Genomic DNA, 13,879 nt, shown 5'->3' with positions numbered 1-13,879 from the left:
AATATATTTATATGTTCTATCGACTAATTCAGTTCGTTTCAAAAGGAATGTATTTAATTTTACATAGATCAAAAATGTATTCTATGTAATCCAAATTTTAAATATCTTCCAATTAATATAGGGGGTTGTCCGATTATGTGTTACGGTCCAAATTTCATACATATGCTATCTTTAAAATATTTGTCGGTCATCTTTTTTTAAAAAACTATGTTTTCTGCATTTTTCTAAGAATATATATATTTTTATGTTCTATAGACTAATTCGATTAGTTTCAAAAAGAATATATTTAATATTACATAGATCAAAAACGTATCATTCTGTCTAATTCAAATTTAAAATATCTTCCGATTAATATAGAGAGTGGACATATCATGTACTACGGTCCAAATTTCATAATACATATGCTATGTTTACATGTATTTTCTTTTTTTGGTGTATGTATAATTGTATATACATATAAACTTTACGTTTTAAGGTATAAGATTATTTTACATACGTGCAAATACATGTCTAGTAGAAACGTACAAACCACATACCATTACGCAGGTGTAAGGAATTAGCCTGCGTTAAAATCAAAACCGACAGGCTTCCAACTATTTTTAGAAATACTTTCATTCAAAATTTTCTTTGGGAGAAGGAGAATAGGTATTGAGAAAAACGTGACAATACCATTTGCTTGTTATAAAATTAAGCGGAAAAATAAAGCACCCCCATTTTATACAAAAAACATAGTTGGGAACAGATTGCACAATAAACTCAGCCCAACTATTCAGTCATGTCGGCCCAATAGAGAAAAAAAAAGAACACGTCAACCTCCACCTAATCTAACCCGACCCGTAGCTTTTAACTCTGTAGTCGTGGAGGCTAAACCCTAAACCCGCGCCGTCTCTCTCTCTCTCTTTCCGCTTCTCACGCTCACCGCCGACCATGGCCAAAGAGAAACTGAAGCCTCTTCCCACATCTGACGGAGGTTTGCTTCACTCTCCGATTGCTCAATTTCACCTCTCGCATGGCGTAACCCCCTTTCCTTTTTTCTGTGAATTCAGCAGGTGAAATCGCCGAGACTACTCCTAGAGAGAAGATGAAACATAAGAAGAAGAGCAGGAAGCGAGCTGAACCCGATCCCGATGTGCCTTCAACAAGAGAGCCGCGTGATTCCGGTAACGATTTTGATTGGCTCAAATCTTACATTAGGGTTCGTGTTTCTTGATTTATATATGAATGTTAGGTGTAGATGAAGATAGAGATGGAGGGGTAGTAGAGGATGCTGATAACGAGCCAACGATGGGTGATAAGTTTGAGAGTCTTCACTTATTAGAGGGAGACAAGCAGAGTAGTAAGGATTCTGCTCCGGTCGATGATAAGCCTCCTACCGCAGCCTCTGTGAACGTTCTTCTGAGACAAGCATTGCATGCTGATGATCGGTCTCTTCTACTTGATTGCTTGTACAACCGAGATGAACAGGTTCCGAAGATTGTGTTCTATCTGTTCCGTTTACCTCTTTTTATTGCTTGTTTCATTGTTCCAATTATGTGTGTTAACAGGTGATTGCTAACTCGGTTGCTAAGTTGAATTCAGCAGAAGTACTCAAGCTTCTCAATTCCCTTCTACCAATACTACAATCTAGGTAAGAGTTTTGATCTGTTTATGTGTGTTGTTGAAGCTGATTAGTGTTAATTTTTATTATTTATTGCAGGGGTGCGGTTTTAGCTTGTGCGGTTCCGTGGATAAAAAGTCTGTTACTTACTCATTCCAGTGGGATTATGTCCCAAGAGTCATCTGTGCTCGCTTTGAACTCCATGTATCAGGTTAGGAACTGCTTACTAGTTAGATAGAAAGTATGAGTGATTAATATTCTATTTGATTCTTTTTGTTTGTGCAGCTCATTGAATCACGGGTATCAACCCTTCACACTGCCGTTGAAGTTTCAAGCAGCTTAGACTTGGTATGTATTGCATTCCCCTGTAACGTAGAAGAATGTGATTTCAATGTGTGGCCTAGGGGTAGCATTAGATTTGGTGTTTGATTCGATGGATCGCTTTGGGAATGAAATAACGCGATGAAAGTTCTGATCGCTTTGCATTAGGACTGTGTATGTTACTGATTTGTCCTTTGTTGTGTTAATGGTAGCTTGTGGACGATTTGGATGATGAAGAAGAAGATGAAGGTCCCCTTATCTATGAGGACAAGGACACTGATGATGAAGAGGGACAAGGACCAGATGAAGCAATGGAAACAGATGAAGATGCAGACGAATCAGAGGATGAAGCAGCTGATGGTGTCAATGAGTTTGAAGATTTTGACGACATGAGCGATTGAGGAAAGACTCCTGAAAACCGAAAAAGTTTTGATTTGCGGTGAGGCTGTTTGATTGTTAGATTCTCAAGAGTAGGTCTAAAAGGTGCTGTCTCACGTCAAAAAGTCTCCGTATGAATTCTCTAATACGTAATGGTTGTTGTATTGACTTGACTTTGTTTTGAGAAAAGAGTTTTATTTTTTCATATAAGTAAAAAAGAAATTAACGTGAATATGGAAGGTAAATGTAAATACGGGTGAAAAAGTCAAAAGCATGGTTGAGAAAACGATGGATCATAAGAGCGAAAAGCCTTCCTTGAAAAATGGAACACCAAGAAAATTGTTTATAAAGACAGATGACATTGTTTGACAAGAAAAGTAAGAAATGGCGAGCAGACAGGATGAAGAGTTCAGTGTGAGGGCCGGCCAAATCGTGGGCCAAGCACATGTGAGTGATCTTGTTCAATTTCCCCACTACTTCTGACTTTTTGCGATCATATTAATATGTATGACAAAAAAAGATATTATGTAACGTGGAGAAATCTGGTGTTTAATATCAGGTGAAGAGGGCTGAGTGCAAAGCAGACAACACCAACTCTTCTCAAGCATCAAGCTTTCTCCAGGAGGTTATTAACTAACACATCAACTCTACATGTATGTTTTGAATTTTCTTTCTTTGTCTTTGTTAAAGAAATAAGAATGTTGATTAACCAGAAAGGAGAGAAAGTGAAGAGCATGGCACATGACGCATCAGAGGCAGTGAAGAACACACTGGGGATGAACACTGACAACAAAAACAACAACAACAATAACAATGAATATAAGAACAAGAACCCTTTGGACAATAAGAATCCTAACAACACAACTTGTCCAAGCATGCCTGGTCATCCTCCTGCAGATATTTAACTTCTCCACAAAATTTATCTTTTCCTTTATAATTTCCACTAATAATTGTCTGTAAAATAAAGCATATTACACAATGCATTCAATGCCAACACATGTTCAAACTTATTTGGCTTTAGACATGTTCACACTTGTGTTGACCCAACAAATAAAAAGACTTTGGTTTTTGTTTTGGTAATGATATGATCTTTCTAACACCGGTCCACACACCCACAAAGTTCAACTATGTATACAATACACAAACTTCAACTAATTCGTTCCTTAAGATCATCATAGACTCTCTGCCCATTTGATGGCAGACCTTGCAAGTGCATCCATTGGATCAACACACTTCTTTAGCAGAGGATCATCCCCTGGCAAGAGGTCCCTCATCTCATCTGACCCTAGCAACACCACATTCACCGCCTGAACCAACAGCACCTGCAATGCTATCCTCAAAAGGTTCCTTGCTCCTTCCATGTCATCTCTCTTCATTGCTTCTATAGCTGGGATCACCGTGTGATCCATTGTCGCCTTGTCTGGAAGCACCGCCTCAAATCCCTGCTTACAAAACAAGTATCAGACAAAAAAAAATGATAAGAGCTAATGGACACAACATGAACACTCACATTGTTCTGTAGTCTCTCCTGGTAGAACCCTGCGGATAACGTGGCGCTTGACGCCATCACACCTACACGCAGAGGATTCCCAGCTTCAAGAGGCTTCATCTTGGCCTCTTCAAGCTCTTTGACAATGCAGTCACCCATGTGAAGCATAGGAACTGAACTCCCTTCACAGACCTCATCATACCATGTATGCGCAATATGACAAGGCATTAAGATTAGTTTAGCTCCACACCTCTCAAGAGATCTCCTCTTGTTCCTTAGATTCTCCACAATCTGGTTTTCATCCGCTGGAGTGCGCTTTACTCTATGGTAGAGAGAAGGGTAAGAGTTCTCCTCGTATAAGAGAAGCTCCTTGTTGAGCTTAGGATCCGAGCATAGCACAAAGGGTAAGGAGCTCTTACCATCTTTTGAGCTCCAGTCCTCGAGTTTCCTAACGAAGTTTAGAGTGGAATCAGTTGAAATGCCTCCGATAATTCCCACCGTGTTGGCCTGCCTGAGCATAGAATCTGCATGGAGATTGTTCAAACTGCCTCTTGAATCAAAACCCTTTATGGACTTGGGAAGATTGTTGTTGTTTTCGTCCATATGCAAGAGGGTTGAAGACGGTGGCGTGGCGAGAACACGACTCAGTCTTGTCTTGCATGATATCCTCTTAGAGAACCATACCTGAGCTAAACCATGAGATGGGTTTGTGAATATCTGAAGAGACATCACCAAGCTTCTGTCTGAATATCTGAAAGTGTAACTAAGATTCTAGAATCTATAACATCCACTCACTTTCTGCTCCTCATTCAGACAGAAGTAAACCTCTAGATGAATCAAGAAACTTTATATATAGAAGATTCTTTCGGAAAAGAAATCTATGTAACTCATTGAGCAGGACGAGTGATTGATTGCCTTTATGGTGTTAGATGGTAGAAACAAAAAGGAAAGAGTACTAAAAGCAACAGGTGGGGGCATCATAACAACGGTCTCAAATGAATCTAATGCTTGTCCATCTCTATCATCTGATGAGAAACGGACCAATAGTAAGTCGCATCAAGTTGAGTGATAAAAAATCACCTCAAAATGTAAGGCGATGGAATCAAGGAGAAGGTGGTGGTCTGTCTCTGTCTGGTTCTTTTTTCGGTTTCTTGAGATATTTATATATAAATATATTTCCTAGCACAACTTGTGGGTTGTCTTTGTTAGGTGGATTCCTTTGTCTTCTTGTTTTCTACTGATTCCTCACATGGTACGTCACATTCTTCTTGTCGGTTACTGATTTCTCCAGAGAGACGTGTCGTGTGTTTGTAAGAGATGTACTGCAACATGGAGGGGATGGATGATCTTCTCAAGTTTCTTTGCTCACTTGTACAAAAGAGGGAGAGCTTTTTACTGAAGGAGAAATTTTTTAGAGCAGCAATAACATATTCAATAGGAACCAAACTTTCATGCGAGACACATACAGATTTGATTTTAACATGTAAAATGCGATATACATACAATTATTGAAGTTCTATTTGTAGAAAAAGATAGAATGAAAACAAAAAGAATTGATGAATATTGCAGTACAACAGAAAATTATCTAAAACTTCTATTTTGTCCCACATCGGTTACTTGACTTGTAATTGTTGTGTTTATATAAGTCCTTAAACCAATGATTGTACGTCGAGCTCAGTAACGAGTGCTTGTAACCCATGTGGGGATGATAAGTTGGTAGAACACTGGCTCGGCCAACAGGTCGGATTTGATGTGGCACTGTTCTGGGCTGCCCGATCCAAGCTGAGAGTGGTCTGTGTGTGCTGAGCGAAAGCTTCGCGCGGACGGTTCCTAAAGTGGAGGGCAATGCGTGAGGCTGGTTTCACAGAGCAGCGATCACCTCCCTCTCTCAGCAGTGGATGGATAACGGCTCAACGCCACTCATATCCATCATGGCCTGCTGGCTCGTACCCAGCTGAACTACCATCTTTTTTGTAGACATCAACACCAGTAGACATTTTGTTCATGCAAGAAGAAGGAGGCACCAGAATTGTGTTCATTAGCTTAACTTTCATTCCATGTCACTGAAGCAAAACTCATTTCCTCCACAGTCCATTTGACTATCGCTTTTAGTTTTGCTCATCTCCTCACCTTTCTTCTTCAACCTGGCTCAACACCAGACTTAACTCGCTCCTTGCTGATGTGGTTTCAATACAGAGTAGACGTTTGGATGGCCAAATGAGAAAGCCTTATTAGCAGGAGAGTATACGATGATTGCAACCTCTACACCGTACAAACTGCACAGCTCGCTGGATTTCTTAAAGAGACCAGCTCTGCGTTTCGAGAAAGTGACTTGCCTGTGGCTCTCCTTCTCTATCTTAGCAATCTGAATCCTTTGCCTTCCGACGCTTCCTTGCTTCTTTGAGGAAACCGATTTTAGTTAGTTTTTTTTTGGAGCAAAAAAGAAAAAGAATAAAAACTAACTAAAAACAGTAAGATACATGACATGAGAGGGTGGATGAGTTGCTTGAATAAAACTATATAGTATACGACGAAGAACTTGACTTCGTTACAAATTGGCAACCGAGTTATTTTGACCCACTTTTACCCCTCCCTATTATAATTTTTTTCTTTTTCATTTCAGATTTGAAACGAGAGATTTGGTATCTAATGCCATCCTCACCCACTCACCCAATATATTTGGTTACCCAATGAAGAGTAAGATTTTGTTTTAGATTAAATAAATCGTCGCCTAAAAGTCAATTCTCGTGTTCGTTTCCACTTTCTAAGCTATTATTATCTAAACCATACCATTTGTTTTAGTACTAATAAATAATAAAAATACGCAGTTTGAGTTTTTGAAATATAGAAAAAGAAAAGCCAACAGACAAGTTTTCTGTGGATCTGCATATTAACTAAAGAGGATTATGTGTTGATACAAGTTGTAACGAAAAAAAATTCAAATTGGATACATCACCACCAATGAAACATCATCAAAATAATAAATAGTAATAATAATAGTGGACCGAGCTCATTTAAAAAAGTGAGAACAGAAATAAAAGTCTGGAACACAATGATTGATTAATCACTTATAATCCTAATCACTTTCTTTCTTTCTTTTTACTCGTCTTTTAGCTCAAAAGAAGCGAAGATTTCAAGGCAGAGAGAGAGAGAGAGATCCATGGAAGGTCTTCAAAGATCAACCATCTCCTTCCGCCGTCAGGGATCTTCCGGCATAGTCTGGGACGACCGTGTCATCGCCGAGCTTAACAAACAGGCCAACGAGCAGAAAGAAGAAAGTCAACGCGACGAACAGCCTAAGCCGATGTCTGAAACCTCAGAGCAACCGAAACCGATCGCCGGCGACGAGAAAGACAAGCTCAGGCCGATCAAAACCGGTGTTCCAACAATCGAGAGGAGTCGATCCAACGGCGGAGGAGCCGCACGACATCACAGAACTACCGGAAGAGTGTCTCCTGCGGTGGAGCCGCCGTCTCCGAGATTGTCGACGTGCGGTTGCTGCTCTGCGTTTGGGAAGAAACCGCCGGGGAAGAAGAATAATAATCCGAGGAAAAGGCCACCGAAGCGCAGATCGAGGTAGGCATGCAAAATTATAAAGAGATAAATAGTAATACTGTCTTTGATCTTCTTCTTTTTTTTTTTTTTGTATTTCTCTGTGTGGCTCTCTGATACAATCTTTAACTCTCTTCTGGATTTCCTCCGGTTAAGCTATATAGATTGTGATACTTATGATTTTTTCTGGGTGATTTGTAAATTAGCTATCGAGATATAATTTCTGTATAAATCAAACCGACTTTCCGACATGGGTTCCACAATCTCTGTCCGAATTTTAGATTGAAGTGTGTTCCAGAGAAAAATAAAAATAAACTTTCCGACATGGGTTTGTCCGTTGATTGCAAAACGGACGGCTGTGATTAGATCTTTCCTTTTTATTTATTGATTAATTAACTTAAATTTAAGCTCTAGTTCTATTTTCGCTTGATCTGAGGTGCCACTTCACCGCCGCATTTCACGCCTTCTCCGCCGTGTCTCTTCCAGATCGAGCGAGATGACACATTTCCAACTATGAAATAGCTGTCTTAATTTGTGATATGATCTTATCTTAAATTAATATTACTTTCGTGAATGAATACAAAAATCTTGAATCCGAAACAACTTTTTAAGATATTAAGCTCACATGTTTAAGAATCAAAAATTACATTAACAAACTTCTGTCGAAGCGTCTGTCTGTATGGTGTCATTGAGGCCCGAGTTTAGGACAGCCTTCTGCGAGAGGCAAGTCCAAGTTGTCGACTGTCCTAAAAGTGCGTGGTATCATCTTATCCACATAAAGATTACCATCCAAATGATCGCACTCATGCTGCAGAATTCTCGCTTGCCAACCTGAAGCATTCACTTCGATTCTCTTCCCTTGACGATCGTAGCCTGTCACTTCCACTTCAAGGTATCTCTCCACCGCACCTCTGAATCCATCAACGCTCAGACATCCTTCAAAGAAGAGAGCTTTCTTGTTGCTAACCTCCTTAAGCTCCGGATTCACTATCACCTTAACAAGCCAAAAAAAAAAAAAACTTTTGTCTAGATTTTTAACAAAATTCAAAAGTATTTATTATGTTTTTAGACTATCTCCAAAAGCACTCTATTTATTCCTCTATAATTTACATAAAAATAAACTAACTTTATTATAGTGTAACTTTTGCTCCAATGGTGCTACTCTATAGAGTGAAATATAAAGAAATGTCATTTTTTCACTCTAAATATAAAGTAAAATATGACATTCATCTATATTCCATTCTATAATAGAGTAACACTATTGGAGCAAAAGTTACTTCTATTATAATGTAAATTATAGAAAATTATAAAAAAAAAAAAAAAAAGTTCCATTGGAGATGCCCTTACCAACAGATCAAAAGGACGTCTTTCTTGAGCAAGAACCTCCTCCTTTGGTGCGTAACTAATATACTCTTTTGTATCTTCCAAAACAATAATCTGAATCATCACGAAAACATATTAAATCAAAAGAAGGGGACACTAGAAAAAAAAAAAAATAGATTAACTTACTCTTAAAGGGATACCAATCTGAGGAGCAGCAAGGCCAACGCCAGGAGCCAATCTCATAACTTTGACCATATCATCAATTATCTTCTGAATACGCTCCGACCCGATTTCATCCGGGTCAACCTCTCGGGCCTTCTCGTGCAGAACCGGATCTCCGGCTGCTACGATATCAGGTAAATTCGTTGGCTTCTTCTTCTTGTCACCCAGACCCAACAGCCAACCTGCATTTGTCTTCACAGAGGAGGAAGAAGAAGAGAACTTATACAGAATATGGTTCAGCAAGTGGGAGGAGGAACCGGGTGTTGAAACGGGGAAACGGATTGCGCCGCGGCGTGTCACGGCGGCGGAAACCGGGAGAAGACGAAGTGAGACTCTGAAAAGGGTTTCCATGGTCGTCGCTTGGGGTCGGTCACTGAGGGAGTCCCAGTCCCTTATCTGGTGGGCTATTTGGGCCTGCTATACTCATTCGGCCCATTATGTTACTAGCCCAATGTGATTTTGTCACTTTCCTCTTCAAAACGTTGTCTACTTGGCATATCTCGATCTAACGCCTCTCCTTGCACTTCTTTTCACTCGAGCTCTCTCCTTCTCTCGTTCCACTCCAAGGTTAGTCAGTTTCTTCGTTACTTATTCTCTTTACTACGATGGTTCCAAGTGTTTTTCTACGATTATTCTCCAATTTTTTTTGTATTGGATCTGCATAGATTTAGCTTTTGACGTTTAGATGACCAATTCTCACTGTTTGTTTATCTTCTTTGATTATTATACTTTGGTTAAAAGTATGATTTTTTTTTGTATCTTATAAAAAACATTTTTTCTACTGCTGCATTCGTCTATATGTATTAATATTTTTTATGACATTTTGTAATCTTTTTGCATGAAAGAATCCGTCAACACATTGTGATCCAAGCCACAAAAGTCGTTTCTCTGACCACAGAACAAAGCAAAGGAAGCTGTCTTTCTGGTGGTTATCTGCAATAAAAAAGATATGCCTGGGGTTCGTGGACCGTCGGAATACTCACAAGAACCATCTCGTGACCCTAGTCTCAAAGTCAACGCAAAGGCAAGCACTTCTTTCTTCTTTGCTTTTGCTGTATGTTATGTATTAACTCAGTTTTGGGGGTGATGTGATGGCAGGAGCCTTTCAATGCTGAGCCACCTCGTTCCGCCTTAGTTTCATCTTACGTCACTCCCGTCCATCTTTTCTACAAGCGAAACCATGGCCCCATTCCCATTGTTGATCACATCGAAAAGTCCTCATCCTCTTTCATCTTTCATCTTACATCTTCAGTTTCTTTTTCAACTTTTTGCCTTTTGTCTGATTCTGGATTCTTTGTTTCCACTTACCAGCTACTCCGTGTCCTTCACCGGATTGATCGATAACCAAACAAAGCTATCCATCAAAGATATCAGGCCCCTGCCCAAGTACAACGTCACTGCTACTCTACAGGTGGTCTCTATTATTTATTCCATCCCTTCCAATATCTCAGGCCTTTTTCTCAGTTTTCTTGTATGTGTTGAAACAACGCAGTGTGCTGGTAACAGAAGAACTGCCATGAGCAAAGTTAGGAATGTTAGAGGCGTTGGATGGGATGTTTCTGCCATTGGCAACGGTTCTTTTTTTTTCTTTCTGACTGTCTTTTTTTTATAATATAATAATAGTGCAAAGACTGTGACTTTCAGGTGTCTGGAGCGGGGCCAAACTGGCTGATGTTCTTGAGCTTCTGGGGATCCCAAAGCTCACTAGCTCCACCGTTTTAGGTGGCAGGCATGTTGAGTTTGTCAGTGTTGATCGCTGCAAGGTATATATATACTACTTTCCTTTCATCTTTTAGTTATGCATTTGGTTGATTCGTTGTGTGTTTATAATATAGGAGGAGAATGGTGGGCCTTATAAGGCGTCAATCCCTCTTAGCCAAGCCACTAATCCTGACGCCGACGTTCTCCTCGCTTATGAGATGAATGGAGAGGTATTGATATCTCTTTCTCTTTTGCCAACTCAGCAAGCAAAAAGTCTGTTTCATTTTTGTTTAATCTTCTTCATGATCACTTGTTTGACGTGTCATCATTACTTGTTTGTTGATAAATGTTTGTCCTTGTTTGAAGATCCTGAACAGGGATCATGGGTTTCCGTTAAGGGTGGTTGTCCCCGGTGTGATTGGTGCACGTTCGGTCAAATGGCTTGATTCCATCAATGTACTCGCTGAAGAATGCCAGGTCTGTCTCAGCTTTACTTTACCCTTTTTTTAGTAATCAGAAACTGCTCTAACAATGTTGTGTTGAAAGGGATTTTTCATGCAAAAAGATTACAAAATGTTCCCACCTTCTGTCAATTGGGAAAATATCAACTGGTCCTCAAGGAGACCGCAAATGGATTTCCCTGTTCAGGTAGATTAATATTTAACCCTTTTTCTGACAGTTGTATGAACTGAGGATCTTCCAGTTTCTTTGCCATGTTTGTAGTTCATTTGATGATGGGTTCTGACTGATCATTCTTTTTTTTTGTTTTGTAATGGTGAACAGAGTGCAATCTGCTCTTTGGAGGACGTGCAAATGGTGAAGCCTGGAAAGGTGAGAACTTTCGAGCTGAAAGTCATTTTCTTTCCCAATCTGATCTGACAAATGCAGAAGCAAATTCATTGTAATATTGGGTTTTTTTGCAGGTAAGCATCAAAGGGTATGCGGTTTCTGGAGGTGGGCGGGGGATCGAGCGAGTGGATATATCCATGGATGGAGGCAAAAGCTGGGTGGAAGCTTCTAGAACACAGAAACCAGGAAAGCATTACATCTCTGAACACAGCTCCAGCGACAAATGGGCGTGGGTGCTGTTTGAAGCCACCGTTGATGTCTCCCAGAGTACCGAGGTCATCGCCAAAGCGGTAAAAAGCCTCTCCAACATTTATTCTCAGATAGTTAGTGGATTTATTGACATTAATCTTGTATAACAATTATGGGAATGTGCAGGTGGATTCGGCGGCTAATGTTCAGCCGGAAAATGTGGAGTCAGTGTGGAACCTAAGAGGGGTGCTCAACACATCGTGGCATCGTGTCTTGCTTCGTTTAGGCCACTCTAACTTGTAGATCAAGTTACCACCGCTTTGTATCCTTCTCCTTTTACCTCCTTTTCGGTTTCGAAAACCAATACTGTTTTTAAAAAGAAAAATATATGTGATTACTCTTAGCTCTTGGTCGTCGTCTTGTGCGTTGTTTTTATAACTATCCACATCTTGTAGTTTAGAGTTTTAATATTTCTTATCCTAAGTGTCTCTTACTTTATTTTACATTAGTTCCATAACATAGTTAGAAAATGACATCTTAAACTATAGTGATTCAAGTATTTAACTATTAATGTGCTTAAATATTAGATTAATGTTTGGTGATGGCCAATAACAGTTTTAGAGTAAAATTGTGGACATACAACCATGTGCGTTGGCTTTGAGCCATAGTTTATTAAATCTGGTATAGGTTTGTAATATGATTCAATGGATCTGCCTAAAATTTGTTAGTTGGGTTTGGAGTTAGGTTAGATGCAAACTTAAGCCACATGATCTCTTCCTTGATCTTCTTGGTAAAAGAAACCAACAAAAGCAGGGAGGGTTACCGGAGGGGAGACAATAGGAATAGATGGCGGCGAGTTAAGGAAGCTAACCTCCGATGCTTAAGCCGTAGTTCTTGACGTGTAAGCAAAATATTATGTGCGAAAATTGTCAAAACTTTGTTGGTCAAAATTATATTTAGCTTTTTGGAATCTTGCTTCCTTGTTTCTCCGAATTGACAACGTCAAATTCAATTGTTAGGCAACATCTTTTACATTTTGTACAAGCAGAATCTTAAATTTGATGCTCTCTTAGTAATAAAAAGGATTAGTGCATGCCAATGTGTATATATATATTTTTTATAGATATAAATTAGTATCCGCTTTTTAAAAAATAAAAAGGATTAGTGCATGCCAATGTATATATATTTCTTCAATGTAGGATATGTGGTATCGCTTTAGAAAAAGAAAAAAAATTAGTCTCTCTTTGTCATATTCATAGCTGTCATGAAGAAACGCTAATCAACTTGAAAAAACCAAAGAAAGCAAAAACGATTGAGTCAAATACATGTTTAGAGTTTGTATATTATTATGGGAATGAATAATTTTATAATTCTTTAGATCCATATTTATAACATTTTCAGTCTAATTTTTTTTTAAACATACTTATCATAGAAAAAAATCCTAAAAACCATACAATACTCTCTAGATGTTAATTTTGATAGGAAATTTATATTACTTGCGCCTACAAGGCTATGTCTGCCCCAACGAACCTTTTGCTGATACACATAGATCTAAGACATCTTCAGAATTAACAATAGCATACTATATTTTTTGCGGAGAATACATTTCACTAGAATTAGAAAATGATAAGTAAAGTCAAGGCGGTGGTTTCAGGATGGTTCCTCTTGCCTCTTAAGTCGCGTACATAACTTGAGATTCAAGATTCCTTTTTATTCCTTCAACATTCAAATATGGTTTCTGTAGAGAGAAGACTTATCGTTTCCTTCAAATCTTATTTATTTTATAAAATAAAGTGTTATCAAATTTCACCTATAAATACATAGGTTAGGAGCATCCTAAATATCAAACAATTTACCTTCTCTCCAAAACCCATCAAATCAGGAAATACAAGCCTTCTAACATGTCAACCATGAAGAACAACAACAACAAGAAAAATATGAAGATGAGTTCGGGACAAGAGAGTGGTAATGGTACTACTAACATCGTTGTTACAGAGACAAAGAATAAAAAGGTGGAGAGGAAGACATCGATGGACGTGGACCAGTGCGCGGAAGCTTTCATCGCAAATTTCAGAAAGCAGCTTCTTCTCCAGCGTCTCGAATCCATCGACAACATGCTCTCTCGGGGGCTTTAAATCTATTTATGAATGCACACTTGTTTGTATGTATTACTACTCATGTATTATTTATTTATTTGGTTGACTCTGAAAGGTCTAGTATGCAGTATTTGAGAGAGAATAATTGTCATTTTAAGTTAC

At 38.9% G+C, this 13,879-nt stretch overlaps 6 protein-coding genes across 11 annotated transcripts; 4 read left to right on the top strand and 2 right to left on the bottom strand.

Annotated features, from left to right (window-relative positions):
• The first annotated feature begins 367 nt into the window (after positions 1-367).
• LOC103872336 (WD repeat-containing protein 43) lies at positions 368-2,528 on the top strand. Of its 4 annotated transcripts, none has more exons than XM_009150689.3 (7): positions 368-970; positions 1,047-1,160; positions 1,235-1,464; positions 1,545-1,627; positions 1,697-1,808; positions 1,883-1,945; positions 2,131-2,528. In XM_009150689.3, exons 1-7 carry the CDS (start codon positions 928-930, stop codon positions 2,317-2,319), a joined length of 834 nt encoding a protein of 277 aa, XP_009148937.1. In that variant the 5' UTR covers positions 368-927; the 3' UTR covers positions 2,320-2,528. The 4 variants fall into 4 exon arrangements, with proteins under 4 accessions (XP_009148937.1, XP_033129098.1, XP_009148936.1 ...); XM_033273207.1 differs by having other exon boundaries at positions 370-970; positions 1,050-1,160; XM_009150688.3 differs by having other exon boundaries at positions 837-970; positions 1,050-1,160; positions 1,229-1,464.
• A 31-nt stretch (positions 2,529-2,559) lies between these two features.
• LOC103872334 (late embryogenesis abundant protein 1) lies at positions 2,560-3,376 on the top strand. The gene is made up of 3 exons (XM_009150685.3): positions 2,560-2,743; positions 2,856-2,921; positions 3,010-3,376. The coding sequence occupies exons 1-3, from the start codon at positions 2,681-2,683 to the stop codon at positions 3,199-3,201; spliced, it is 321 nt and encodes a 106-aa protein (XP_009148933.1). The 5' UTR covers positions 2,560-2,680; the 3' UTR covers positions 3,202-3,376.
• LOC103872335 (broad specificity amino-acid racemase RacX) lies at positions 3,221-4,895 on the bottom strand. The gene is made up of 2 exons (XM_009150686.3): positions 3,807-4,895; positions 3,221-3,738 (listed from the first exon to the last, which is right to left on the bottom strand). Exons 1-2 carry the CDS (start codon positions 4,512-4,514, stop codon positions 3,469-3,471), a joined length of 978 nt encoding a protein of 325 aa, XP_009148934.1. The 5' UTR covers positions 4,515-4,895; the 3' UTR covers positions 3,221-3,468.
• A 1,814-nt stretch (positions 4,896-6,709) lies between these two features.
• On the top strand, positions 6,710-7,588 carry LOC103872333 (uncharacterized protein At1g15400). The gene has a single exon (XM_009150684.3). It carries the CDS (start codon positions 6,946-6,948, stop codon positions 7,363-7,365), a length of 420 nt encoding a protein of 139 aa, XP_009148932.1. The 5' UTR covers positions 6,710-6,945; the 3' UTR covers positions 7,366-7,588.
• A 280-nt stretch (positions 7,589-7,868) lies between these two features.
• On the bottom strand, positions 7,869-9,297 carry LOC103872331 (peptide deformylase 1A, chloroplastic/mitochondrial). The gene is made up of 3 exons (XM_009150680.3): positions 8,847-9,297; positions 8,685-8,774; positions 7,869-8,331 (listed from the first exon to the last, which is right to left on the bottom strand). Exons 1-3 carry the CDS (start codon positions 9,231-9,233, stop codon positions 8,023-8,025), a joined length of 786 nt encoding a protein of 261 aa, XP_009148928.1. The 5' UTR covers positions 9,234-9,297; the 3' UTR covers positions 7,869-8,022.
• On the top strand, positions 9,237-12,104 carry LOC103872332 (sulfite oxidase). Of its 3 annotated transcripts, none has more exons than XM_033273205.1 (12): positions 9,237-9,446; positions 9,724-9,906; positions 9,981-10,096; positions 10,194-10,293; positions 10,375-10,456; positions 10,527-10,645; positions 10,718-10,813; positions 10,950-11,060; positions 11,130-11,231; positions 11,367-11,414; positions 11,507-11,722; positions 11,808-11,994. In XM_033273205.1, exons 2-12 carry the CDS (start codon positions 9,832-9,834, stop codon positions 11,922-11,924), a joined length of 1,182 nt encoding a protein of 393 aa, XP_033129096.1. In that variant the 5' UTR covers positions 9,237-9,446; positions 9,724-9,831; the 3' UTR covers positions 11,925-11,994. The 3 variants fall into 3 exon arrangements, with proteins under 3 accessions (XP_033129096.1, XP_009148929.1, XP_009148930.1); XM_009150681.2 differs by having other exon boundaries at positions 9,252-9,449; positions 9,728-9,906; positions 11,808-12,104; XM_009150682.3 differs by lacking the exon at positions 9,237-9,446 and adding an exon at positions 9,482-9,622 and having other exon boundaries at positions 9,728-9,906.
• The last annotated feature ends 1,775 nt before the right edge of the window (positions 12,105-13,879 follow it).

Source organism: Brassica rapa, chromosome A06 (genome assembly GCF_000309985.2).
Source record: "Brassica rapa cultivar Chiifu-401-42 chromosome A06, CAAS_Brap_v3.01, whole genome shotgun sequence".
Lineage (NCBI taxonomy): Eukaryota > Viridiplantae > Streptophyta > Magnoliopsida > Brassicales > Brassicaceae > Brassica > Brassica rapa.
Note: the sequence above shows the minus strand (reverse complement) of the source record. Positions and strands in the feature narration are given on the sequence as shown.

Bases quoted from the DNA above. Each gene is read 5' to 3' on its own strand.
- LOC103872336 (XM_009150687.3), top strand. From the start codon at position 928: ATGGCCAAAGAGAAACTGAAGCCTCTTCCCACATCTGACGGAG. The intron at 1,465-1,544 runs GTTCCGAAGATT...GTGTGTTAACAG, and splicing joins TGTACAACCGAGATGAACAG to GTGATTGCTAACTCGGTTGC. The intron at 1,946-2,130 runs GTATGTATTGCA...TGTTAATGGTAG, and splicing joins TTTCAAGCAGCTTAGACTTG to CTTGTGGACGATTTGGATGA.
- LOC103872334 (XM_009150685.3), top strand. From the start codon at position 2,681: ATGGCGAGCAGACAGGATGAAGAGTTCAGTGTGAGGGCCGGCCAAATC. The intron at 2,744-2,855 runs GTGAGTGATCTT...GTTTAATATCAG, and splicing joins AAATCGTGGGCCAAGCACAT to GTGAAGAGGGCTGAGTGCAA. The intron at 2,922-3,009 runs GTTATTAACTAA...TTGATTAACCAG, and splicing joins CATCAAGCTTTCTCCAGGAG to AAAGGAGAGAAAGTGAAGAG.
- LOC103872335 (XM_009150686.3), bottom strand. From the start codon at position 4,514: ATGTCTCTTCAGATATTCACAAACCCATCTCATGGTTTAGCTCAGGTA. The intron at 3,739-3,806 runs GTGAGTGTTCAT...TTTTGTAAGCAG, and splicing joins AGGAGAGACTACAGAACAAT to GGATTTGAGGCGGTGCTTCC.
- LOC103872333 (XM_009150684.3), top strand. From the start codon at position 6,946: ATGGAAGGTCTTCAAAGATCAACCATCTCCTTCCGCCGTCAGGGATCT.
- LOC103872331 (XM_009150680.3), bottom strand. From the start codon at position 9,233: ATGGAAACCCTTTTCAGAGTCTCACTTCGTCTTCTCCCGGTTTCCGCC. The intron at 8,775-8,846 runs GTAAGTTAATCT...GTGATGATTCAG, and splicing joins AGATTGGTATCCCTTTAAGA to ATTATTGTTTTGGAAGATAC. The intron at 8,332-8,684 runs GTAAGGGCATCT...TGGCTTGTTAAG, and splicing joins GACGTCCTTTTGATCTGTTG to GTGATAGTGAATCCGGAGCT.
- LOC103872332 (XM_009150681.2), top strand. From the start codon at position 9,832: ATGCCTGGGGTTCGTGGACCGTCGGAATACTCACAAGAACCATCTCGT. The intron at 10,457-10,526 runs GTTCTTTTTTTT...TGTGACTTTCAG, and splicing joins TGTTTCTGCCATTGGCAACG to GTGTCTGGAGCGGGGCCAAA. The intron at 11,415-11,506 runs GTGAGAACTTTC...GTTTTTTTGCAG, and splicing joins AAATGGTGAAGCCTGGAAAG to GTAAGCATCAAAGGGTATGC.